The sequence below is a fragment of the Talpa europaea genome (assembly GCF_964194135.1).
Source record: "Talpa europaea genome assembly, chromosome: 1".
NCBI classification, from domain to species: Eukaryota; Metazoa; Chordata; class Mammalia; order Eulipotyphla; family Talpidae; genus Talpa; species Talpa europaea.
The window spans coordinates 12,258,356-12,286,050 of record NC_140073.1 but is presented as its reverse complement, the minus strand read 5'-3'; the positions used below and the strand labels follow the sequence as shown (position 1 = coordinate 12,286,050).

General features: G+C 45.2%; 1 protein-coding gene across 17 annotated transcripts in view; it reads right to left on the bottom strand.

Moving 5' to 3' along the window:
- Positions 1–12,686: 12,686 nt before the first annotated feature.
- CELF1 (CUGBP Elav-like family member 1) overlaps positions 12,687–27,695 on the bottom strand; it is a gene marked incomplete at both ends in the record, with an annotated part of 49,731 nt that continues 34,722 nt past the window's right edge. Inside the window, 12 exons of one of the 17 annotated variants that reach the window (XM_084237697.1) lie at positions 12,687–12,814; positions 13,276–13,419; positions 15,752–15,937; positions 16,556–16,669; positions 17,009–17,137; positions 18,584–18,659; positions 21,101–21,262; positions 21,587–21,666; positions 22,828–22,962; positions 24,196–24,244; positions 24,864–24,946; positions 26,380–26,567. In XM_084237697.1, the coding sequence (XP_084093823.1) occupies positions 12,687–12,814; positions 13,276–13,419; positions 15,752–15,937; positions 16,556–16,669; positions 17,009–17,137; positions 18,584–18,659; positions 21,101–21,262; positions 21,587–21,666; positions 22,828–22,962; positions 24,196–24,244; positions 24,864–24,946; positions 26,380–26,567 (1,474 nt within the window). Of the gene's footprint in view, positions 12,835–13,275; positions 13,420–15,751; positions 15,938–16,555; positions 16,670–17,008; positions 17,138–18,583; positions 18,660–21,100; positions 21,263–21,586; positions 21,667–22,827; positions 22,963–24,195; positions 24,245–24,863; positions 24,947–26,379; positions 26,568–27,695 lie in introns of those variants that run through there. The other 16 variants (XM_084237706.1, XM_084237709.1, XM_084237710.1 and 13 more) reach the window with 16 other exon arrangements.

Below are 27,695 nucleotides of genomic sequence, written 5' to 3'. Positions count from 1 at the left end.
TCAAGGGGTGGGTGTCTGGTGTGAAAGCCAAAAGAGGCTTTGGCTCACAGGTCCCCTGCTCCCTGCTGTCACCTTGACACTGAAGCAAGAGTCACTTGTCATCTTGTTCAGGCCTTTCATACCCTGGCATCACCTGCCTGGCCCCTGCAGGCACTAGCTTTTGCAGGTCCTGCTCCAATGGTAGGGACAAATGGAAACAGCAGGGACAATGCCAGGCCCGATTCCCCAGACAAATGGGCTTCCCAGTTGTAAATGAGGCATTCACTTCTCCAGTGAGGTTTCTGTGAAAACCAGGTGATATAATAACGAACATGCTCTGAAAATAGGACGTTGAAATAATGCTTCTTTAGTAGCCTTCACCAGCCTTCCTTGAGTGGGCTGCTAATTATAATGAAAAACTAAAACCACCTGTGTTCAACCCAAGAGTAGTTGAGAAACCATGAAACACTGAGTCTTTAAAAAATGAAAAGTGGGGGCCTCCCTGGTGGCACAAGGGCTTAAGATGCAACCTATGAAGCTATCCGCAGCCACTGCAGCAAGAGTTCGATCCCCAGACAGGGAGCTACCCACATGGCGCAGCAGACCTCTCCTGACTCGCCCGCTGCTCCCCTCAGCAGTGTATTTCAGTAGATCTGCCTGTTCTGTTCCCCACTCTGTCTGTTGAATCCTCTCACCCCCCAGCACCTCTGGCCTACACTCAGCTCTTGTATGCATACAGAAATAAATCTTTGAAGAAGAAAAAAGTGTAGGTAGATACCTGTGGATGGACCCGGATGGACAGCTGCCTGGGACCATAACTGAAAAATTAAAGCAGCAGAACATTCTGTACTGTGACAGGATCTCCTTTCTTTTTCTTTTTTAAAGATTTATTTATTTATTTATACAAGCACTGGGTACAGTCAGAAGCGCGGGAGGGTGAGAGAATTCACCAGAGCCAGAGCGGGGAGCAGAGCAGGCAGAAGGACCGAAGTACACTGCTGAGGGGAGCAGCGGGCGGCAGGAGAGGTCTGCGCGCCATGTGGGACCCTTGCCGGCAGCCGGCGATCGAACCGGAGCTGCAGAGGCTGCGGGCAGCTTCACAGCCCAGCGCTCAACCGCTGCACCACCGGGGAGGCCCGACAGGATCTCCTTTCAATGAACAAAAATGAGGTATGTATTTTTGTATCTAGAGAGGAATATTCTGGAAGTACACTTAGCCCATCTAAGAATTATCAATGGGCTGTGGGATTGGGGACTCTGTGTCAGGGTTGTCAGTCACTTTAGTGAGCTTGCAGGGGAGGTGCTGGGCCAAGCGTTTGAGACAACCTCCCATCTTCTGAGATCTGCTGGGGGCGCCTGCATTTATTTCCGTTGGCTAATGAGGAATCTGAGGCTGAAAGAAATCAAGTCACTCGCGAGGTCACAGGGCTGGTGTGAGCAGTGGATAAAGACTGCTAAACAAGCTTTCCCCACCAAACTCAGGCCTCTTCTGTAACTACGTGACTGTTCTAATTAAAAAACACCTCAAACTCTAAGTAAGGACTTTAAAATTTTTAATTTTTTTCTATTTATTTATTTATGCATACAAGAACTGGGGTGCAGGTGAGGTGCGGCAGGTGGGGGGGCAGTGAGAGGATTCACCAGAGACAGAGTGGGGAGCAGAACAGGCAGATGTACTGAAATACACTGCTGAGGGGAGCAGCGGGTGAGAGAGGAGAGGTCTGCTGTGCCATGTGGGTAGCTCCCTGCCCGGGGATCGAACTCATGTCGCAGTGGCTGGCCATAGCATGATAGCCCTGAGACTTTACCCCTGTGCCACCAGGGGGACCTCTAAGAGGACTTTAAAAGGTCCTTGTGTTGGACCTCCCTGGTGGCGCTGAGGTTGAGCACTGGGTTGCGAAGCTGCCCGCAGCCTCTGCAGCGCCGGTTCAATCCCCGGCTGCTCCCCAACCATCGGAGGAGGGTACCACATGGCGCGCAGACCTCTCCTGCCTCCCGCTGCTCCCCTCAGCAGTGTACTTCAGTCTGCCTGCTCTGCTCCCTGCTCTGGCTCAGTCTCTCGCCCTCCCGCGCTTCTGATTGTACCCAGTGCTTGTATAAATAAATAAAAATAAATCTTTAAAAAAAAAAAAAAAAGGTCCTTGTGTCATGTAAGCCTCACCTCCATTTTAGGGATGAGAGGGTTGGGGAACTCTCAGGATTGAAAGGTTGCAGGTAGCTGTCCCCTCCTTTGGGAGGGTCTTCCCTGGTTGCCAAAGGGGCTCTCCAACAGCGGAGGGTCCCTCAATGTGGGTGCTGACACCTGTTCCTCCACCAGGTAGGGCCCTGGGGAGCTGCCACTGAAGGGGCCTTAGGGGGACTCCTGCACAGTGACTGCCATTTGTCTCAGGGCCACCGAGGGCCGAGGGCCAGTTACTAGCAATCAATAAACCAGGAGAGACATTATTTCCCTGTGTTCTGGAATGGATGAAAATTTCTAAAAGATCCAGCTGCATGAAACTCTAATGTAGTTGGGGAAAAGGGCACCAAGAAGCTCTTGGACAAAAACTGTCACTTTTATTTACTCACCAAATGTTTACTGAATACAAGTATGCATACAAAGTATTCAGTGCGACTGAATGACTCAGGGACGTTCCATGTCCTGTTCTGTTTCCATATCCTGCTGTATGTTCGTAGCCTCTACTCACTTGTGGCTTCACAGTGAATATGTGGAACGGATTTTTTCCTAACGGGTCTCTGGACTGGATGATGCAGGCAAGTCTAGAAGATTCCCAGTTCCGGGGTGATGCAGATGATGCAGCAGGCAAAGGGGAGGAAGAGGAGCCTCCTGGAAGGTGGAGGGACAGAACAGCTGCAGCAGGGCTGGATAATCAGACCAGAGGGCAAGCAATGACAGGAGCAGGTGAATGGGGCTAACACTGTGAGTAGTTTCCAAGTAGGGAGTCAAGGAGAAGCAGCCTGGAGTGAAAAGCCAGATGCGGGAGGCCTTATATTTGAGGACTGCCTTATAGGGCATGTGCAAATAGGCACCACTATAGAGCAGAAAGATCAGTGGAGCAGGGAGTTGGAGTGGGAGCAAGTAGGGACGAGGAGTGACTGCATGGGTATGGGTTTCTTTTTGCAGTGCGGACATATTCTAAGTTAGGCTGTCAAGTTGGTTCCAAAGCTACAAAGCAATGTCTTGTCCGCTGTAAGTGGAGGCACTGTAGAGGCTATGAACATCTCCATCAAGGCCTTTAAAGACACTAACCTTGGGAGGTTCGGGTCAGTGGGAGCCCTGCAGGAGGTGGGGGTGTGGGCCAGAGCTTCCCAGTCATTTTCCCTCCTGTCTCTTAACTTTGACTTAAAAAAAGAAGAGCCACCCTACCTTAGCCCCCATTAATTGAAGCCTTTACCTGTTGAGAGTCGTGTGTACAAAAGCAATGAAACACCAGATGGCGGGGGTCGGACAGCACTCCTGAGAGGGAAGGAAAATGCTTGAAAAAGGGAGCAGGTGTGAGAAAAAGTCATCTCTTACCCTATCTGGAAGGGAACTGTTACCAGACTGTTAGACATTCCCAGAGGTGTAGGGACGAATCTGTTTTTCATTTGCTTCCTGACGGCTTGTCTTCACCTGGGACTGAGGTGCTCAGGTGAGCACAGTATGTAGAGGGAAGCTGTGTGCTCACCCAGAAATTCGGGGCAATGGCTATCTCTACGGCAACGTGGGTACCAGGAGAGTGGCAAAAAATTAGGTGCTGAGGAATCTAGTCAAGAAGAGGTGATTGCATGTGGGTTTGTACACAAAATACAAATGGTTTAAGGTACAGCTGTATGACTACAAAAGATGCAAAAGCCTGTTAAATTTTTTAAAAGGTCAAAAATTGTGCCTATGCCCTTTCACATACATTTTAGAGAAATAGCAGCCTTTAAATACGATGTTAAGGAAGATGTTCAAATTGTCCTTAACGTTCTGTTTTTTCCATCAAAGTTCCATCTCAGAAATACAGGCATCCCATGGCAAAGACTTGAAGGGAAGCTCCAACACCCTTGATCCCGAGTCTTAGAAAATCTGCTAGACTGGAGACTTCCAGTTCAGTCAGGCTCAACCTCCCTCTAATTATAAAGGAAACAGGAATTCTGGAAGGGAAGCCACCAAGAAGCCTGACTATCCACCCCACTCCCTAAAGTGTGAAATGCAGACCTCATGGAGAGCGCACCCAATGTGCATTTTATAATTATTGATGTCATTTAATGCCTACTTAAAAAATATAAGTAGGATATTAAACTTGTGATTTCACAAATACTAATGGGCAAGCTGAAAAAGGATTTCAAGTGAATTTAAAATATTAGGTGGTGATGTGAATACACGAAATGCCACTGAATTATACTTTTTTTTAAAGATTGATTTATGTATGCATACAAGAACTGGTATATAAGCCAGAGGTGCGGGGGGTGAAAGGAGTCACCAGAGAGTGGGGAGCAGGGGCAGCGACAGGAGAGGTCTGCTGCGCCATGTGGGTAGCTCCCTGGCCACTGGGCAGGCGACAGCTTGATAGCGCAGTTTTTAACCCCTGCGCCACCAGGATGGCACCCTGAATTGTACTCTTGAAAATGGTTGTTGAAGTAGAAAATTTGTTTTATGCATTGTACAATGAAAAAAAGAACATTGGGGCCTCCCCAGTGGTGCAGCGGTTGAGCGCTGGGTTATGAAGCTGCCCGCAGCCTCTGCAGCGCCAGTTCGATCCCCAGCCGCTGGGCGAGGGGCCCACATGGCGCTACAGACCTCTCCTGCAGCCCACTGCTCCCCTCAGCAGTTCGTCGTTCTGCCTGTTCTGCTCTCCTCTCTGGCTCTGGTGAATTCTCTCACCCTCCCGCGCTTCTGACTGTACCCAGTGCTTATATGGATAAATAAATAAATCTTAAAAAAAAAAAAAAAAAAGAACATTAGGCAAAGAATTGTTTGGGTGGTACCAGGTCTAGGGAAGAAGTGTGGCACACTTGCACAGAAACTTACTGACCAACTATTTGGGAACCTTGCACAGAAAACTTACGGACCAGCTATTTGGGAGTACTGAGTTACCAGTGAACCTCTTAAACACCAAGACAGCTGCCAAGAATCACAGGGTCCCCCACGTTTCCTCTCCAGAACCTCAAGGACAGAGCACAGTCCTGCGTGGTGAGACCGTGCTGGTTAACTGCCGCATGTTGATTTACTTCTATCATTACCTCACTTCCATCTCAGAAGTGGTTTAAGAGGAAGGACTTGGGGGTCAGACAGACCTGCCTTGACTCTCGGGAACACCGTTTTCTCATAGGCAACCCAGTAGGAATAGTAGTTCCCACAGAATGTTATAAGGAGTGGAACACAGAATGTGCGTTAAGTGCTGGCCACAGCACTTGGATGGCGGTGAAGAGTCCGTGAACCCCCGATCAGGACAATTACTGCAGATTGATGCAGTTTTGATTTTCAGTTAAATGCATTTTTTAAGCAAGGAAGTGCATAATAAAGTAACCCTTAAGTACAAATTTGGGTGGACAAACATCTCCTAAACCCCAGTTTAGAACGTGCCTGAATAGCCGGTTGTTTTTGTTTTTGAGAGCAAGTGGACACTATCCAACAAGGAACCACAGCCTGGCAGATGCTGGGTTAAATCTAGTCTGAAAGGCTTCTTTATGACCCGATTTCTCAGAGCCGGGAGTGACTTACACTGCTACACGGTGGGAGAATATAGCAGACCTCTGACTTCTCACAGAACATTTTGCGGGCTAGCACTTGGCAAACCCCACTGGGAAATGCTACCCACAGACACACCACAGAGGGATAGGGCAGAAAGGGAGGTGGCTGGGCTGGCCTCCCTCCCACAGCCAGGTGCTGGCTGCCTGACTCAGACACCTGCTCGCCAGGGCTGGCAGCGAGTGAGGGTGTGGTGGCAGCAAAGGTGCTGGCGAGGAGCAGACAAATTATACTTGAGCCAGAGGGCCTGAGCGGCACCGACTAGTAAACCCAAGGAATCTGGATATGCGCTGGCCTGGGGCACCACAGGTCTAGCGAGGGAGGGTGGCCTGGGATGCCTGGCACGGGAACTGTGTGGCACCGGGAAAGGATTTGGGCTCACAGTCCTGTGGTGTGGCAGCCACTACTGAGAACAGAAGCAGCACAAAAATGGATGGCAGAGAAGCATTTTCATAGCAGGGAGGTGACAGAATAGAGGATGATGGAGAATACAATGTTCTGAGAGCAATTACATTTCCCCCCGCAGAGCGCTGGGTGAGTTCAGTTGCATACCAACAGGTAAACTCCGCTGGGGTGCCCCGCCTTCTTTGGGAATAGGAACAAGAACCCAGGCAGCCCCAAGGACACACTGCACGCACAATCAATAACTGAAGACAACATCAGTTCTTCTCAAACAGTTTAATAGCAAATAAACAAAGGAAGGTACCACACTTGGCAGATACAAAATGACTTTTTGTCTGTGTGTCTGTGCAATTAAAACAGATTTAGGTTCCCCATTTGGGACAAAAGGAAAAACACACAAAAAAAGGAAAGATTCCTTTTAAACACATACTCCCTTGCTCCAAACTTGTAACAATTTTTTTTTTTTCATTTTTAATCCACTACACAAACTCTGTGATCAGGTCAGAAAAGCGACAAGGGCTCTTCTTGCCTTTTTTTTTTTAAACCATTAAAGTAAAATCCATAATTTTCTACATAGTACAACACAAGTTCACACAAAAAAGACATCTTCTTTTGCAAATCAAAACAGGAAAGAAAGGAAAAGCTCAAACAAGGTAAAGGAAAAGCATTTCTACGGCTGAATCACGACTTTGAGTTGATTGAATCCCGTTGCTGCAGAACAGACTGTGCGTTTGGTCATAGTGGCAATTTTTTCTCTTCACATTGTGAAATCACTTTACATTGTTTTCTAGTAGAAAAGGCAAAAAACTGTACAAAACCCCTAGTGTTAAATACAACGTTTGTACCAATAAAAAACTCACACAGGTTTGTCTCCAAAATGTAAAGTTTCTTTTTTTTTTTCTTTTTAAATTATTCACAAAAAGCAGCTGGAAATCAGAAAGGCAGCTGCCGCTCCAGGGTCTCAAATCCATTAAAACCACCACAGAACAATTAAAACAATCAGAGAGAGAAAAGGAAAAGGAGACAGCGTCCAACGTTTGGCATTTGGTTTTATCCACAGGTTTTCCCAGAGCTCCTCTTGGAATTGAAAGCAAAATATATTGGCAAACACGAATTCTGAATACACAGGAAGGGGAGCCTTGGCGCCTTCTGCCAACAGAGGCGGCTCTGTGCAGTCAGACTGTGGGTGCACGGCAGTCTCGCTCAGGCTGGGGTTCCTGGCCTCTCTCCATCCAATCACCCCTTCCAGGAGATTAAGCAGCCTACCGTACACTGGGCCTCCATCTGGCCACCCTTTCCTCCTAGCATGAGTGGCCTCAAGCATAATACTAGGCAACCCATTGGGTCCCAGAGCAGAAATTCTGGTGGGATCCCTTCCTCCATCAAGCCCAGCATGGATGATGCTAACAGTGCTTCTACCTTCCCCGCCCCCACCCCCCCCAGTCCCTCGGCTCCGCCTCTCCACCTCTCCCAGGACAATCCTACTTCCCAGCTGTCCCACGCATCAGCAGCTTAGGCCTGGGTGGGATCGATCACAAACTCCTCCCTCTGCCACCTCTTACCTCCAAAGATCCGTCCTGTGACCTCTCATCTCCACTGGCCTCTCGCACTTATTCTTACTCAAGTCCCTAAGACCCTGAGGCTGGATGGTGCCACAAGAGAGGAGGGCAAGTTCCCCTCAGGGAACCAAGGAACAGGCTTGCCTGCACCCAGGGACAGTAGCTATTTGGCTCTTCACCCAATTAAAAAAAGATACAAATCCCTGCCCTTACCCCACCCCACTAGCTAAGCAAGAGCAGAGCTATGGTGAAGAGCCAGCGTGGGGTGGTTGGTGCCCAGGGCTGTAAACAGTGTGAAGACTGTGGTATTGTGCTTGTCACCTAGAAAGGCGGTGGCAGGTGGGTTGCCGCTTAGTGCGCAGATGGCCTCCTCCAAGTGGTTAAGAGCACTCTCCTTCTTCCAGGCCGAGGGGTGCTCATTACCCCTAACGCGCTAAGCTTCTCTCCCACCCCCCAGCCACCTTCTGAGTCCTATCTCTGCTCCTCAAGCCTCTCCAGGCCCTCTGCCCACCCATCTCTGAGCAGAGCAGCCAGCCTCCTGGAGGCCCCACAGAGGCCTGGAGGCCACATGAGGTGACAGTCTAAGTGCACAGGCTAACGCTCTACAGGCAAGAGAGGAGAAAGTTGCCACTTCAAAATAAAACAATACAATCTCGAAAAAAATAACCCCACAACAATTTAAAACAGCTTCTTTGAAACCCTTTTAAATCGATCAGTTTTTGCACAAACTATAGAAAACAGAGAGGTGAAGGTGATATATATATATATAGAGATATATATACGAAGGTGTGAAGAAACAGCAGGAAACATGCAAAACTTGTTTTTTTCTGGGCATCATCTTAGTAGGAAAGGAAAAAATTCAACACAAAAACAATACAAAAAAAAAAAAATCAAAGCATCACATTTTGCTGTGGAGACTGTAGGAACAAGCATGGAGGTGGGCATGACGGGGCTGAGGGGAAGGAACGAGGGGAATCGGAAGGCTCCCCGCAGGGTCACTACAGGGAGGAACCACCAAAGAAAAAGGGCTAGCTGGGGCTCAAGCTGCAGTCCGCAGTCAAAAAAGGAAGAGGTTCAGGTGTTTTCTGCAGTTGCAAACTCGAAAAACAAAAACAAGAACACATGCGGTCTCCTCAAGCCCCACAAACTGTATCAGCAAAATGTGCTCAGGAGCCTCAAAGGTTTTAGTGACATCTTTTATTTCATTGTTTACTTCAAAGTTGTCTTTAAAACTAAGCACACAGAAACAAAGCCTAGAAACGGACTGGCTGTGTGTTCACAGAAATACAAACACCACGCGGTATGTGCTAGTAGGGCTGCTCTGAAGACAATTACAAAGAATTGGAATCACAAAATCAAGTGGTTATCTTATGAAGTTCTAGAAAAATAGATTTTTTTTTATATTCAAATGCAAGTTTAAATATTTCCCCTTCAGCAGTCGTTCTAGCAAAACCAATTTGGCAGCACAAAAGAAAAAAAAAAGGAAAGAAAAAGAAAAAACAAAGAAAGAAACAAACATAATAAAAATACACGTCAGCATCAAAGGTCAACACAAGGTCAAAGGTGAGAGTTCAAGCATCAGAGAAGCTGAAGAGACAGGGATTTGGACGATGTACTTGACGCCACATCGACATGCTTTAGGCACAACGATGAACAAACGGCAGGAATCTAGAAAAAAAAACAAACCAGAAAGAGGGAGACCCACTGAGTTACACAGAGCAATACATCCAAACAGAGAGAGAGAACAGGAACACTCACTGTGTACAGCCCTGAAATGAGGAGGCGGGCGGGGCAGGGGCTGGGTGATGACAGGGAGCTTTTGCACATGCTAACAATGGACACAGGGAAAAGTCAAAAAGGACATGAGGACACCAAGAAAACATCCAACTGCCAGAGACAGAAGGGAACCTAAGGCTTGGATTTCCCCCGAAGCCTGAACTCGGCTGAGAAGGGTTCCGGTGGAGCAGAGCCTCAGACTGTCCCCTCAACCCCTGGTCCAGACCCAGGGAAAGCGCAGCAGATGCTGGCAGGGGGTGGGCAGAAGGCTTTAGGGCCAGGGCCAGGATTTCTCCTCAGTCCTATGGGGGTGGCCCTTTGCTCCCAGAAATCCAAGCTCTTAGCTTCCACGCAGGCCCTGGCCACTCATGAGGAACCCAGGATACAGTGTCGGGCTGCATTCAAGGCAAATCGATTTCACCATGAAATCCAAGGAAAACAAAAAACTACAGCAGAAAACACATTTATGTAAGTGAAACCCCCACACAACAGAAAAGGATTGCTTAAGACCTGACTGCTAGTCTCCACTCTCCGAGCTGAACCCTTTCACACTGTGAGACTTGTAGGGGAGCAGCTTCTTCACAAAACCATCTTTGGCCTGGGGAGAGAACTGTGCTCAAGGGCAGTGCCACTGTGCTAACTCACTGGGCAGGGAGAGAAGAGAAGAGAGAGAAGTGCATGGTCTCACCAGCTGGCCGCTCTGGCAGCCAGGGCCCTGCTATGGCCCACACTCCTTGGAAAAAAAAAAAAGAGGACCCACAAGCACATAAGAAACCTCGGGGTCTGATAGCAAAAGTGAGCTGATCACACCTTTGCCTTTCATGCCATTTGGAAAGGGGTTTCATAAGGACCCAGAGACCAGGACAAATAGGTGGATAAACAATGGTGTAATGGGGGAGGGAGGAGAAAAGGGACAAAGTGGGAACAGAGTGGAGTTCTGGGCTTTGGAAACCCCATGATGGCCAAGGAGGAAGACAGAACAGAGGGTCAGCCATCACAGCACCGGCAACACCCCGGGGAGCACAGCTCTCTCCTCTGCCAGTTCACAGCATTAACTCCTTTCCCCTCTGGCAGATTAGCTGGGCTGCAAATGGGCCACAGAAAGTCAGTAGTTTCAATCATACACAGCACCCTGTGTGTACAACAATCACATTCTGGATTCTACAAAATCCTGGCCTTTTCCAGAGATATAATTTAGGTAATAAATATTCTCCACCCCGGAGCTGTATAAAACTTCTATAAAAATAGAAACGACATTCTTGGTTCCAGCTGGTTGGGATTCAGAACAGCGCCTCCCCAACCTAGCATTTTTTTCTTTTTTTGTTTTCTTTTTTCATTTTTATTTTTATTTTTTGCATTTATTTAAAAAATTCCATCATGACCCTGGAAGCCTTTGGAACAGTTTTATCCTTGAAACACAGGACACATTTCTCCCAGTGCGCAGAATTCAAGTTTATGTGGTTCAGCTTAAGAAGTATGTATGTTTCGTGTTTCTTAGAGGACAACGGACCCAAGTTATCGCTGTGAGAAGGGAACAGCTGTCCCAGTTTCAATGGGATAATCCAACACCACCGACTACCTGTATACCAGCAAGACAGTCAATCCCTGCCTGTCATCCAAATGGACAGCATGACAAGGAGCGAGGCCCCTCTGACTTAACAGCAAACCAACCCATTTAATCTCATCTCTGCTGCTAGGGGTCAGGACTGATGTTCGTGAGGTTTAAGATCCCAGAGACCCAGCCCTGGCCTTGGCAAAGAGTCATATCCTGAGAGGGCTACCCCTACCAGGTGCACAGTCCCAAAAGCCTGTCCTCCCTGGCTGTCTACCCCCAGCGTTTCTTGGAGCAGAGGCAGAGCCCAGAGGCCATGTGGGTCACAGGCAAGAGCTGGAGTGAGTTCTGTGGGAGGCAGCAGGGAGCTAACTGTAAGCACGAGGACAAAAATGAACACAGTAATACTGAGGTAAATGAACACTAAATTCATATGGAGGCTGTAAACGTCCTGTCATCTTCTCTGTCCCCAAGAGCAGAAGATGAGGCTGCAGTGGAGCTGAAGTGGTTTTAGGGGCCTGCCTTGGAGGGAAAACTACACTGGAACATCTCAACCAGGCAAGCAAGTATGGATTTCTTAGTCCTTTTAAGCATTAAGTGCTGGTCACTGGCAAATACAGCACTGTGGCAGAGGGGCTTCTGATCAGGTAAGCCAAGAAGCAGGCTTCCCCTTCCCCAATTCAATGTCTTTTGATCGCTCTGCTCAGGAAAAGGGGCCCCTTCAGCCAGAAACTACTCAGATGTGCCCTCATAAGAAAATTGGGCTTGGCAGTGACGCTCTCTGGTGTCTGGTGGTCAACTACAAGGAAGGAAACCAGTGTCTTCCCTACAGGCATTTTTCAAAGGGATTTGGTAGAAATGAGCCATGGTCTAATAAATAATTTGGTGGTGAAATAAATTAGAAAGGACCACTTTGACCAGTCAGGCAGGGCCAACTCAAAACCAATGGCTGACTAAGAAAGCAGGTAATGGGTGATGGCTCCCTGCTCTTGGCATATGCCAGGCTAATTTAACAGGTGCTTTATTTCCAAGAATTGTTAACCCCCTATTCTTGGGAAAGGGGACAGAAATCCTGGACAAGAATTCGAAAACTAGGAGGCAAGAATTCATTATCTCCACCTAGAAGGCAGCAATGGAGAAGTCTCAGCCTTCACCTCCCAGGGCCACTGGATGTCAGTCACTCTCACTCTCCTCCAGAGTCAACCCCACCGCTCTGCCCCCCAGTGCCTGCACATCAGTTCTCCATTTCACCCACTCTCTGGAGTAGGTGGTTCTGGAGGGCATTTTCAGTTTCATTCGGTCCTCTCTCTTGGGTAGTTTGGGGCAAGTTCTCATCTTTTTAAATGTTTGTCCACTCTCCCTCCACCCCCAGGGCAGTTTGATGTTGGTCCTTCTCAACACACACTGGTTACAAACACGGCAAACTTTAAATAAAGAGGGGGAAAAAAAAAAAAACTCAGGATATGGCACCTAAACTCCAAAGTAAAACACTGGAAACCAAAGCACAAACTCGTCCTCTGTACGAAGCGAAACTCCCACAGAAGGCAGTAGCCGAGTCTTCTGGGCAAGCTGTGCCTGCGAGAGTGGCAGGGATCAGGGTCCAGGGCTGTCAACACACAGCTTTAGGGCTTCGAATCATTAAGGGTGCTCCTCCCCCACTTACCAGAAGACCCTCTCACTCCAGTCTCAGAGGGGAGCACGCTCAGTAGGGCTTGCTGTCATTCTTCGAACGTTTGAGCTGCACTTTAAGCCGCTTCATGCCAATCTGAAAGCCATTCATGGACTGGATGGCAGCTTGAGCCGAAACAGGATTGTCGTAACTTACAAAACCTGTGTGTCCAAGCAGAAACCTAGGTAAGGGACATAACCAGGCAAGGAGATTCTCAGTCCTCCTCAGGCAGGAGATACTTTTATGAGCTTAAACCTAAAAATCCCAATTTTTCTCAGCAGGGATAAGAATCCTGGAAATTCTACCACATGAAATAAATTAGGTTCCCAGTAATACTACCATTTAAAATCTACATGGTATTTTTTAGCTTTCTTGCCAACTCACATTCTCCATATACTACTTTATGTTTACCCCTGGGGCCACAGAATAGACACCATCATCCCTACTATAGAAATTAAATCTCTAAGGTTCAAAAGGGTCATGTAATCTGCTCAAGGCAGAGTTAGACAGCAACCCAAACTCAAACCCACCTTTTCAGCTATCAGCCCCTCCTCTTTCTCAGTGGTAAAAGGTATTTAACCCACATACCCAGGCCGGCACATCCGTGGAGAAGCCAACATACCAAAACACTTGCTCAGGTTTGTTTGCTTGTCTATAAAAACCTTGGCGGACACGACATTCCCAAAGGGCATAAACATCTGCAGCAGGTCCTGGTCTCCGAACTCCTGGGGCAGATGGTAGATGAACAGGTTGGCTCCCTCTGGACCTTCAAAATACCCATCAATTGAAAAAGTATCAGTGTCAAGCACACTCACCCCCTGTCACCAGCCGTTCATTTCTACCCATGTTCAAACTATCAGCATCCCAACAAAGTGAGTTTCCTGGGGAGAATGACAGTCTCCGAATAGGAAGCAGAGTAGTGAAGGACCATCAATGAAATAAATTCCTTCCTCCATCAGCCTTCCTCTCCCCTCCCAGTGAGGGTCATTAGAATTCGAACTTGTGGGCCTCCCCGGTGGCGCAGCAGTTGAGCGCTGGGTTGCGAAGCTGCCCGCGGCCTCTGTGGCGCCAGTTTGATCCCCGGCTGCTCCCCGGCCACCGGAGGAGGGTCCCACATGGCGCGCAGACCTCTCCTGCCGCCCGCTGCTCCCCTCAGCAGTGTACTTCGGTCCTTCTGCCTGCTCTGCTCCCCACTCTGGCTCTGGTGAATCCTCTCACCCTCCCGCGCTTCTGACTGTACCCAGTGCTTGTATAAACAAACAAACAAATAAACAAATAAATAAATAAATACATGCCTCTTAAAAAAAAAAAAAGAATTCGAACTTGTGATCAGAGGGTATGCTGGGGTACTAAAACAGGCAGACTTATAGACTTGTATGCGGAGCAATTAAATTCAGAATAGCGTCTCATAGAGGAACACACACAGAAAAAGAGGTAGAGAGAGTTTATAAAGAGGTCTCCCAATTGTGCCTAGGAATTACCAGCAGACAGACTAGTAGTTACCAAGGCAGGAGGTGGGGACAAGGAATGACTACAAAGGGAAGAGGGAATTTCTGGGGGCAATGGAAACCTTCATCTATGTTCACCTTATCTACAGTGAAGGTGAACATGACTGGCAGTGTTTGCCAAAGCTCTCAGAGTTAGATTTCAAAAAGGGTGGTTAATTTTACCATATATAAATTGTGCCTTGGTAAAAAGTTGTATTTTAAAAACATGCCTATGATGAATACTGAGCTCAAAAATAGAACATGCTTTCCTTTCCAACCACTTACACTCAAGAACTGAGTTTTATTACAATTGCAATCCAGCCACTCTCCAGTCACCCATGACCCTCTTCTGCCACCAAACACATTAGGGAACACTGCTGCCACTGCACTTGTCATTCCTCTACCCCCATTCCTCTTCTTCCTCTAGTTACATTAGCTACAAGCTTGGCCCTCCTCCTTCCTTTCTTCCAGTGTCTGCATCAACACCAACTAGGAGACCATGCTACATAAAATGCACTAACTCCAGTACTCCCTTTTCTTTCCTCTTCATCGTTCTTCAGAGCATCATCTTGGAACACCTCACATTTTTACCTGCCTATTGTCTGCTGCCATAGTTCCATCCACTCCCCCATTATTGTATCCTAATGCACACAAGTACCTCATTCAGAGCAGGTGAGGATGCACTAGACCAGAACTCTTCCCTGCAATGGCAAGGGAGAAGATTTGTTTTTGTTTTTTTAAAGATTTATTTATTTATTTATACAAGAACTGGGGTACAGGCCAGATGCGCAGGAGGGTGAGAGGATTCAGAGACAGAGGGGAACAGAACAGGCAGACTGACGAAATACACTGCTGAGAGAAGCAGCAGGCACGACAGGAGAGGTCTGCTGCGCCATGTGGGACCCCTGTCGACTGGTCGGGATCAAGATGGCACTGCAGAGGCTGCGGACAGCTTCACAGCGCAGCGCTCAACCGCCTGCGCCACCAGAGGAGGCCCAGAAGACTTGTTTTTTTTCCTCCACACTAGTGGCTTAAACCTTTGCCAGTTCCTAATCATAAAAATCTACTCAAATGTGAACACAAAGGTGTTAGCAGAACCTTCTATTCCTACAAACCATTCAGGCCTCTCTGCCTGAAAATCCTGTCCTGAACTCATTATCATTTATGTCAAAGCACATGCTTCCTATGCCATCAACCATAGGAATAGATCTTCTCATTTCCCTTCAGTCTGACCTCAAGAAGGAAAGGCACAGATCAGAAAGTGGGGGAAATCACAAATGAAAGTCGGGGAGAGCTAAAAGGGATACCTAGGCAGAAGATATCCTCTGACAGAGAACTCCTAACAAAAACAGATTGTCAAATGATACCTGACACAGAGAACAGTGCATTTCTTTATCTAAAAACCACAATCCCAACCAAAGATGGCGTACAGGGTTCTGATCTGAACTACATCCAAAAAAATATGCCAAAAGCAGATCACAATTTGCAGAGCTAAAAAAAAGTGTTGGTCTGACCACTTAAGTGGTTCTCTTAGCCTTTATCCTGCCTTTCCATTCTGGCACATGTACAGATGGAGTAACGACCCCTGCCCCTGACTCCCATTGCATTCACCTTCCTTCTGGCTTCCAGCAGCACCAATACTCTGCTGTGTCAAGAGATTCTGGTTGTATAAAGTGGGGAGCGCTGCAGCAGCATATTGCTGGATCCCGGAGTAGGCCTGTGTGAGTGCTTCCATGGTGCTCCCAGTGCCGTTGGAGAGGCCGCTACTGCCTAGGCCACCATTTAAAGCAGCCATCCCTTGGTTGTGGGAAAGAACAGTATTAACAGATTAGAAAGACTCAAATGATGCCAAAGACAGGTACACTGAGGGACATACAGAAAAGGGAAATATACAAAGATCTCCCTTCCAGTGTCTAAAGACAAATACCCATCTGACTGGTCAGATTTCAGGGCACTCACCAGGCCTGTTTGCTAATGGGGACATTACAAAATGCCGCACTTAGGTATGGTTCTCCCTAGTACCTTCTTCCAACCTGTGCAAGTGACATCATGTATACATGACTCTCCACTTCCTCACACAGAGCTGGAGTGTGCTTAACTAACAGTCTCACAGAATGGGGGACTCACCATGGAGCATGCAGCCTATGACAAGATGTGGATAAATCCCACCACCAAACAGCAGCTAACACTGTGCAGTCTAACATGCCAGACACTGTCCCAGGCAACGTGCCCAGCACGTAGTCTATGTTTTCATTTAACTTCTTAACAACCCTCAAAGCATTCTATTCCCACTTCATAGATGAAAATATGACTTTAGAAAGACAGCACAAAGTTACAGCTAGTAAAGGGCAGGGTTATTTAAAATGTGCCACAGCACAAAGAATGGCTTGCTGACATACAGAAGCTGCCCTTTACCTGCCAAAGAGCTGACATTGAGGCCTGCTGTTGCTCCAGCCAGGGTCTGCAGGGCTCCAAGGGAGGCAATGGGGTTAACAGAGCTGCTGCTGCTCGAGCTCGGTGAAGACCCTGCTGTCAAAAAATTATGAGTTATAAACTCAAGCCCAATACTCACCTGCTTGTGTCATCAGGAACCAAAGCACAAGAGTGATACTATTCAAGTATTTTCTTCATAAAGAGGTTTTCAGAGATTAATTTTAAAAACTGTCCAGTGAGACAGAGTCAAATGATGGCTACCACAAAGTAAAAATGATGAACTTCTCTGAAGTCAGAAGGTAACATTTGAAAATGTGTTGTTCATAACCTGACCCCTTTGAAAATAAATGTTCACTACTTTCCAGTATGACATACACCTCTCATTGGATTCTGCCCCAGGCACACAGGGCGCACTGGTTCCGAGCAAGTGCTTACCTGAACTGGTGAGTACGCTGAGGGGACTGCTGGATGTAGTGAGAGCATTGGTACCACTTGGTGTGTTCTGAGCTGCGCTAGCTGCAGCAGCTAGTGCAGCCAAATTCTGCAACTGCATTGCATTTAATCCTGCAACATCCAAAGCAAGAGATCAGCTGCAGAAAAGGGTGCCTCATATCTGCTCCAGTAATGACAGCGCACACTGGCAGGAGGCTGGTCCCAGAAAAAGAGGAATTGTTCTAGATAAGCTTTGTAAGCAATACTATAGAACTCCAAAATGATTCAGATACCACTGAATTCATTAAGAAACCTCACATTATTTCCTCAAAGAGATATCTAATCCAACAGCAGGCCACCCCAAGTGAGCAGTATTAAGGGATGAGCAATTAGGAAACCAAGAAAGAAGGTAAATCTGTGGTCTATTCTGGGGGCCAGGACACCAAGAGAACAACAAAGCCAAAACCTGAGGCACAGAAAGGGACTTCATTTGAGACACTCACTAATACATTAAGGGAGTTGTTCTTTGAAATGGGAACAAACGAGCAAAAAAATGTAGCAGAGATTCAGAAAGACAAGGCAGGAACAACTGGGGAGAAGACATGTGAGAACAGCAATAGGAGACAGAATAAAGGAAAACTACCACTTGAATAGCAGATTAATCATCAGAAGAGATAAAAAACGCTAATAGAAAAAAAGAGATCCAAGTAAAACTAGGCAACACTGTTCAAAAGAGAGCAAGAAATTTGAACCACACTGATACTGTGTTGCAAACCATTTACCAGATGATGGTAAGACAGATGGGGTGGGGGGTAGAGCTAATGAGAATAAAAACACAGATTTCAATCTAGCAACTTTAAAAAATCACAGCAAACTCTATGTCCCTGGGACAAAATGAACCAGTATTAAAATTTCTCCAACAGCAAATTGCAACTCATCTAACACTGCCCCTTTCTCAAAGACTCTTGCCCAGTCCCATCCCACCCCAGCAGGCTCAGGGCAGGCAGTTCTGAGCTGCTCCACACCCTATCCCCCCCCAAACTTCTGACGGCCTCTGCCTCAGTTTTCCTATGGAACCCTACAAACTCAGGAATTGGTCAATTAAGTTTCCTACATGTTAACGGCAACAAAAGATAATTCACATAAGAAATAACATACATAAGGTACAGAGATAAATTAATAGTCTGGGTTCTAACAGCTTCAGGGTAAGCCATTTTACATGGAAGTCATCTTAGGTTTTTTTCTTGAGTCACTGAGAAAGTCACTTTATTGTGGGTCCAATTTTCTCTTTATCAAAATGACCTCAGAGAGTTCATAGGTGGAATAGTTCTTTTCCATCTTGTTCATCAATAGAGACTTAAAGGGGTAGGAAGCTGCAAACTTAAGCGCAACTATCAACTACTGATAGAGCCACCTTCTAGAAAGAAACAAAACAGGCAAGAATGGGGATTCTTCTATCAGGTTACATAATGAGTAGGGAAATTTTTTTCTGCATAACGGTGCAAAACTCTCAGGCTGTTGTTAGCTGGGTCTGTTGGCCTGGCTGCTGCTGCTCCTCTGCAGCAGTGGAACACTTACCTCCCATTGGGTGGAGGCTGCTCAGGGTGTTGAGGTTCCCAGAGGAGGCAGTCTGCTGAAGGAGCTGCAAATAAAGCTAGACATTACACCAAAAAACAGAACAAGAGTGAGAGTGAGGGCTGGTTCTGCATCTGGGATAACTCTACAGCACAGCAAAGCGAGAGTGCAGAGGCCCCCAGAGAGAAGAAAGTTGAAGACAAGATCCCAAGCCAGCACAACAGAAACACGAGGCTTTTAACAGCACAGTACAAGACAACACAGCTAAACCCTGGCCCAGAAGACAGTTAGGTTTGCTGAGTACTGCACCAAGCTCAAGTCGCTGGACAGCAGAATGCAGCACAGCTCAGGCCAGAACCAGAGCAGGGAACTAAGCTCAACTCAGGCAAAGATGCAGTTGACTGTGATGTGTCTGCATGTAATAGCTGTGTCTAGGTCGAGTCTCCTTACCAGGGCCCACACATTTTATTTTGCAGATTGTTTCCATGTAGATACTCAATTTCCTCTTCATGTAACTATTTTAAATGTCAAATCTGATCATTTCAGCTATGTCTTGGAGTCACCCTGTACTGGCCACCAACAGACCCATGACTAGATTGATCAATCTCATGCTACACATCTATCAATCCCATGTATCTCCGCCCCTCCAAACTGATCTTTACTGTTGCACATGACCCAATGATGGATCAGTCCATACCAGTTCAGTGGACATTGTCATTCAACAGTTGTCCCATCAACAAAATACGAGCATCTGTCTGTGAGCTTACTGATCTCTATGAACACAATCTTACAAACCAAAACCTTCATCTAACCAAGCTACTGAAAAGGTTTATTCCACTCAAACACAGTCACTGTTAGTTAAGGACAACTTAGTATTGTTTCTGGATCCTTTATTCAACCTATTGCCCATTCCCAAAAATATATAACCTGGCTCCTCTGCCATTATTGTCATAATCCACATGGGGATTCACGAGGGTCACAAACCTCCATAAGTAGAAAGAAAAAATATGCACACACACAATTTTTACCAGCTTCTCAATGGAATCCACAACTCCAGTGAGATTAAGAACCACTGTTCTAATGCTGTAGAGATCAGGCTCACATGCTTCTATTTCAGAAAGAACCTCATAACTGTGCTATCACTTATACAGTCCACTAATACCTACATGTCTGTGTTCAGTCCCAACTGGAGACGGTACATATTGTACTTGGCACCTTCATTCCCTCCCTAAAGGAGAACAACTCTTAGGGCTGGGAACCATGCCTAACAGAAACAAAGACATCACAGCCCCAACATTTACCACCATGTATGTGGTGTATATGTCAATGACAACAGGAAGGGAAGTTTACCCTAAAGAGAGGATCCAAGACTCTTTAAGAAAAGCAAATGCACATCATGAGGTGACATTCAAAGCATTATTTTGGCAGGAGACGGCAATCTCTCTACTCTAATTTTCTGAATTTACAAGCAATATTCTTAACACTAGAAACTATTAAATCTGTTGAAATATAACTGCCATCTATACATTTTAACTTTAGAGAAATACCAGCTAGTGTAAAACAGAATGGTGTGCGATCACGCAGTGATATGTTCTTCTAACATTTCAGAAATCAAATTAAGCAGGGGGCATCAAATTAACCAAAACTCAGTACCGGGACATAGAAATCACTGCCTTTCTTCTATTTCTATATAAAATAAAATTTTAAAGGGTGAGGAGTGAATGACTCCTCAGAATTATTCTTATGTGTATATTTTTTGACTATCCATACAAATCTAGTGGTGTCACTATTTTCCTTCACTGGTAGCTTCATAGATGACCTCTGTTTCTATTCACAGATGCAACAGCCTTGATACAACAGCCTTAAATGCCTTGTGCTGTTTGTAATTCTTTTAAGGTTAAAAGCAGTAATAACACCCTATAACATTTATTGCAGACCTAGTGAATCTAAATTAAAAATTGGAGCCTGTCCCTCTTTGGACTGTATGACTAAAGCTCATGGGGAGAGATCAAATTAAAGGATTCCTTATTACAATGTTGTAAACTCAAATATATACCTGTAATACTCAAGTGAATGATGCTCATGTTAATCTTTTGACCTCTCAGGCAGCGGGAAGAAACATATACTCTTCAGGAAAGACTCAATACAGATTTTAATAATGCCCTCTGTATATGGTAGAAAGATATGGAGAACAGTATTTGGTAGCAAAAATCCTTCAGGATTTTTTCCACTTGGGGGCAGGGACACGGGAGTTGTTCTAAACCTCTTTATCAGGAAATTAGAATTTCACTTTAATTGTAGCTGAAGCCTCAAGATGTAACCAAAGATGAGGGGGTTGGAAGGGGTGGGGGGGAGAAATTCACTAACACAAATAGAAGAATACTTCATTGCCTGAATTTTTACATGAAATTTCAATATGCCAAAGTTGTAAATGCCATTGTGTTTGTTAGCTAGGGACAGCAGAAAAAGAAACAGCTGGGAGCTTGCACAGTCTGCAGAAAGCAAACCACAAAGACTCACTGCTAAATACTGGGGTCCAAGAGTATTTAGACCAGCAAGGTTTCCCCACACAGATGCTGCGCTGATTTGCTGCATCTGCTGTTGGAGCTGCTGGGCCATTCTCTTCTGTTCTTTGTCCTTCTGCGTATCAGCAAATTTTACCACCATGGGGGATGAGCAACCCTATGAAAACACCAAAACCAAAGGGTCAAATGCCTCCTTCTGGGTGAAGAAAAATTCTCTCTTCTGGTGATATGCAGGTAGCAATTATTATTTTATTCACTGCCAAAAGACTCTCTCTCTCCCTGATAGAATTCAGTGACTAAAGAACTGAAAAGAACAACTACTTCCAAAATGTTAAGTTAAAAATTTTAACTTTAAGCTTAAAATGTCTAGTCTACTTAACTTTTAGGCCAATCAGATGTATACCTGCTGCTGGACTTCAATCAACTGTCCTAGCATTCTCTGACCAAGAAACCTTCCCCCTTTCAGTCATCTGCTCCCTACCTCCATGGTCTGTGCTTGGTGCATTGCCTTGATAGCTGTCTGTGCCATGGCTCGTGTTGTAAAGGTCACAAACGCACAACCTGGTAAGAGAAGGGTCAAGAGAAGGGTCATTTAATTCATTTGCTTATTTATCTAATGGACATTTACTGAGAACCTATATGCCAATGTTCATGCTAGCAATACAAACAGATTCTGCCTTCATGGTTCATGAACCAGTGGATGAGATAGACATGTCACAACAGATGATAAGTGCTTTAATTAAAAACTAGAGAAGCACAAACAGAAAATAAAGTACTTGAGGGATAAAGGAGGAAGCACATTCTCTAGTTCTTTCTTGAGAAGGAAGTGTTTCCACTTGGGCATCAAGTACCTCTCCAAGCACAAAAAAAAAAAAAGAATTTCAACATGAGATATAGAAGTGCAGACACCTTAGTGGAGCTGAGCAAATACTAAAGGGGTCAACTGGTAGGAGTAGTTGTTGACAGGACCTAGATATACAACGCCATACCCAATCTCTAGCCCATGTGGGCTAATAAACACGGGTTCCCACTAGTTAAATTAAAGAGAGACTTCAGGGCCTCCCTGATGGTGCTGGGATTAAAGTCTCAGCGCTATCAAGCAATTTATGGTCAGCCACTGCAGCATGAGTTCAATCCCCGGCCAGGGAGGTGACCCTTTTGGCCAGCAGACCGCTCCTATCTCGCCCACTGCTCCCCTCAGCAGTGTATTTCAGTGGATCCACCTGTTCTGCTCCCCAGTCTAGTGAATTCTCTCACCCCCCACACCTCTGGCTTACACCCCAGTTCTTATATACATAAATAAAAATAAATCTTAAAAAAATAAACAAAAAGAGATGCCAAATTTAAGACAGTTACCTTTATTTTTTTTTAAAAAAAAAAATACTCTACTGCATAGCACCTTTTTGTTTTTTAAAGATTTATTATTATTATTTTTTTATACAACAGCTGGGGGATAGGCCTGAAGCATGGGAGGATGAGAGGATTCACCAGAGACAGAGTGGGGAGCAGAACAGGCAGAAGGGCCAAAATACACTGACTGCTAAGGGGAGCAGCGGGCGCGACAGGAGAGGTCTGCCGCACCATATGGGAATCTCCCTGGCCGGCCGGGAATCAAACCCACACCGCAGAGGCTGCAGACAGCTTCACAGTACTGTGCTCAACCCGATGCGCCACTGGGAAGGTCCCTAGACAGTTATCTTTAAAGGCTAAAAATGTATCTACCTCTGCTCAAGCCATCAGGTCCCCGTAATATCCGGCATTCTTCAATCTGTCCAAATGAAGAGAACATGACTCGGATGTCATTTTCAGTGCACTTCTTGGAAATCATACCAATAAACAGCTTCCTGTCTTCCACTGCTAAGAGAGTAAAACACAAAAGGCTTGACCATTATTACCACAAGAGGTAGTATAGCAGACTTTGTAAGTATACCACCTGGGTTTGAATCCTGGCTCTGTGCCTTTATACTGTATTTTCATGGATTCTAAGATACACATTTTCTTCATAATTTAGTATCACCTCTTATAAAGCAACAGTATTTTAAAATTATAATTGGAAGCATTTAGAACATTTAGAATTCATATTATATGAAATAAAGTCATTTTTGTGACTTGATAAAAGTTACTTAACCATTCTCTGCCTATTTTCTCATCAGATTAATAGGGTAACCGGGTTTATCTCAAAGGTAGTATAGGTATGAAATGATGTATTTAGCATCTTGCTTAGCACTTAGTAACATTCTTACCAACAATAGCACTACAGGAAAGATAAGCTTTTATACTTAATTGATAGGACAAAAAGAAACAGAACACTATTCAGTGAGTGTAACTGTCCACTTTCTTTTTCTGACTATTCTTTTTTTTTTTTAAAGATTTAATTTATTTATTTATACGAGAACCGGGGTACAGGCCAGATGCACAGCAGGGTGAGAGGATTCACCAAAGACAGAGTGGGGAACAGAACATGCAGACTGATGAAATACACTGCTGAGGGGAGCAGGGGACGAGACAGGAGAGGTCTGCTACGCCATGTAGGTTGCTCCCTGGTGGGCCGGGTATCTACTCGTGTTGCAGAGGCTGTGGACAGACTCATAGGTGCATCTCAACACCTTGTGCCACCAGGGAGGCCCTGAATAATGAGAATTCTTTTTTTTTTAAGGTTTATTTTTTATTTATACAAGAGCTGGGGTACAGGCCAGAGTTGCCACGCCATGTGGGACCCTCGCCAGCTGGCCGGGATCCAACCGGTGCTGCAGAGGCTGTGGGCAGCTTCACAGCACAGCGCTCAACTGCCTGCACCACCAAGGGAGGCCCTCTTTTTCTGACTATTCTGTTGAGGAGGAAGTTCTCCTTTCAAATATGCTGATTAAGCCCCCTGTGAAACCTGTTTAACCTGTTTGGAAGAAGTTATATTGATCAAAGACATCCCAGTTCACTCTGAAATGTTCTTGCAAAGTTTCCCTATCGACCCTATCTCACTCATTAACTATGCTTATTTTAAAGAAAAAGACAATTTAGATGACAGATTAGAGCACAATGCAACCCAGATGCTATGAGAAACCTTATAGGGGAGGGTTTTATACACCTGCTTACCATTGTTCTTCTCACTGTCAGCAGGTTTCATCTGTATAGGATGATGCATCTGAAAAACACATAAATATTATCATTGTACATATACATATTCACAAATATGAGAACTCCAAAGGAAATAACAAACTTAGAGTCATTCTCTGCGAACTCAGGTATGCCACATGATCTCCCCTCCCCCAGCAACCTATCACAATAGAATCTAAGTCACGAAGTCAAAACTCCGGTCTCCCTAGTGGCGCAAGGGGTTAAGTTAAGCACCACACTATGAAGCAATCCGCAGCCTCTGATGCACTAATTCGATCCCTGGTCAGCCAGGGAGCAACCCACATGGCACAGCAGACCTCCTCCTGACTTGCCTACTGCTCCCCTCAGCAGTGTACTTCGGTCAGTCTGCCTGTTCTGTTCCCCACTCTGTCTCTGGTGAATCCTCTCACCCCCTGCACCTCTGGCCTGTACCCCAGCTCTTATATGCATAAATAAATATATCTTTAAAAAAAAAAAAAAAAGGTCAAAACTCCCCTGCAAACCGAGAACTGTCAGTCTGTCTTCCTTAAAATACTCTATGTCCTTCTTTCATCAATGCCATGTCAATTGCCTTTTCCACTGCGTGCCCAAAACATATACATATGTAAAACTACCACAGTTCCACTTAATAATAGGAGCTTTCTTACCCCTGGGAGGACCTTCATATTGTGAAGAGCATTCTGAGCGTCTAATGCAGCTTTACGGGTGTAAAATGTAACAAAACAGCACCCTGCAACAAACAAAGTTTCACCAAATCAAACCAATCTTTGGAAAGCAGACAAGTTCTAGAACATTCCTTCCTCCAGACATACATGAATTTAAGAGAGGATTAAAATCAGTCAGGGAGGGAAAGGGGGTTGGGGGGGTGGGGAATATGGAAAGGTGGGAGAGGGAGGGAGATATAGACACCACCCATGTTAGAAAAAACCCTTATTTAGTTTCTCTTTAATTTTTCTATTGTTAGAGACTCCAAGTTCTACTAAAATTCTTCTCCACTGCTCCTGTAACTTTCCCAGGAGAGATGACTTCCCTTACAAAGGTCAGAGTGTTTTGCCTTTCACCCCAGGTAGCGTCCTGGGCAAGAAGACTCAAATACAAACAGGACACACAGGGGCCTTATCCTCTTGCAACTTGAAGTCTACCAAAAACTGTTTCAGGATAAATCACTCCTTACGCTCTAAGTCATTTTCTACCATATGCCTCAGACATAAGTTGTAAATTATGATTTAAGAAGAATCTTTTTTTTTTTTTTGAGACTCCTGGTTATCAAATACAATTAAACTTCTAAAAGCACAAAAGACAACAAATTGAGATCTTGTAGAGTTTGTGTTTTGGTATCTTTATTGAGAATAGGGGAGAGAGTAAATCTTGGGTCCATAGTTCCATGAGGTACTACATAAATTTCTTTCAGAGTCACTCTGTAATTAATATTTTAAATTATTGGATACCAGTCTTTTCAAACAAATACTATACTTTTTATTTTGGGCTATACCACAGTGAAAATAATTCCTCTACTACTAAGCTGTTTCAATCATACTTGCTCACATTTACACTGTAGAAAAGCTTTCACAGAAAATTACTCTGAGATCAGTCACTTGGAAAACTAAGAGTATGTCTGTGATTGTGTAGAGGCAAAGCTAATGCCTTATCTACCATCAGTGCCGTGAAACTTCCATTCTACTGGTATTTTTGGAAGCAGCTCAGCCTTTTTTCTGTTCATTTTGTAGGCTACCACCAACAGGTTATCTACAAACAAGTTCCCCTTAGTTGCTAAGCAATCTTGCATGGCCTTTGTAACACTGACAGAAATCCAAGGACACTGGACAGTCTTTCTCTTACAGTACACTCTAGCCAAAGCACTAAAGAAAGCTTTGTGGTTGGTTCATTTCAAGTTTACTTTGGTCATTCCATTCCTAAGATTAAATGAGATGTTCACATGACTCTGTCTCTTGAATTTAGATTTCTCACACAGGGACAGCCCAAGATCTATAATTTACAGATTACCCTCATGATGCCAGCTTAACTTTAAGTCATTAAATGTGTTTGGGTTTTAAGTCATTTTATGACAGACACCATCCCCACCCAGCCCCCCAGAGTCACGGGAGCATTCTGGTAATGAGACAGCATGTACACAACACGACAGATGATAAATAAAACCCTCACCTTTGCTCTGAGGAGGATTCTGGCTCCTATCCCTTAGGACGTTGATTTCATAGACAGCACCATACTGTTCAAAGAGTTCCCTCAAGTCCTTCTCAGACCAGGTTCTCGGAACCTGGCCCACAAACATCTTAATAGCATCAAGATCTGGTTGGTCTGGGTGGTCCAGGGTGCCGTTCATTTTCTTTGAGCTGCATGAGATAAAATAAAACTTCTGTAAGGCATTCACGCTGCTTTCCAGAGGGATTTTCTTTAAAGATTTCTACTATTTTCCAGAAGAGAGAGTGTATGTATGTTGGGGGGGTGGGAAGGGAGGATTCTCTTTCCATTCAATTTACCAGAGCTCCCAGGTCAGTACTTCTTCACCAAGGCCACTCCCAATTCCACTGGATTCCAAACTAAAGTCACACAGCCTACGTTTTTACTAAGGAACGGGATGTCACTCATTCCTTGCCCAAAATGAGAACTCTTGAAGAACTTAAGAGTTAATAATACAAATTGTATTATTTTTAGCAGTTTATAAAACTTTCAAAAATGAACATAAAATCACAAAGGACCATTGATTATACATATTCAGAACTCTCAATGTGTAAAATAGGTAAAAATGCACACACACACAGAGTAGCTATCAAAACATAAGCACCTGATTTCCAAGACCCACGCTAAGAACTGACAAGAAAGTTGGTTTTTTAATTTTCGCTCTTTTTTAAATTTTTTTTGCATGTTTTTATTTATTTATTTGTTTGTTTGTTTTGTTTATACATGCACTGGGTACAGTCAGAAGCGCGGGAGGGTGAGAGAACTCACCAGAGCCAGAGCGGGGAGCAGAGCAGGCAGAAGGACCGAAGTACACTGCTGAGGGGAGCAGCGGGCGGCAGGAGAGGTCTGCGCGCCATGTGGGACCCTCCCCCGGTGGCCGGGGAGCAGCCGGGGATCGAACCAGCGCTGCAGAGGCCGCGGTCAGCTTCGCAACCCAGCGCTCAACCGCTGCGCCACCGGGGAGGCCCAATTTTCGCTGTCTTAAGTGAAATCCCAATTGCTCCCCCAGACCAAAATAAAATTCTACCTCTTAAATTTTAGAAAATGGCTGCTATTACACATAAAGAATGATGCCATTCTAGGTTGCTTTGTTTCAAACTCATCCAACTTACTGTTCATTCTTTAAGAATTCATCAAGTAGTGAATATAACCATATAATGTCCATAAGTTCCTCCAATCCTATCACACCACACTTGTAATGCTCCTACTTTACAGTACCTTCATTCCTACCCCTGACAAATGCTAATAACATAGAGGGATTCTAATATTATAAATGCTTC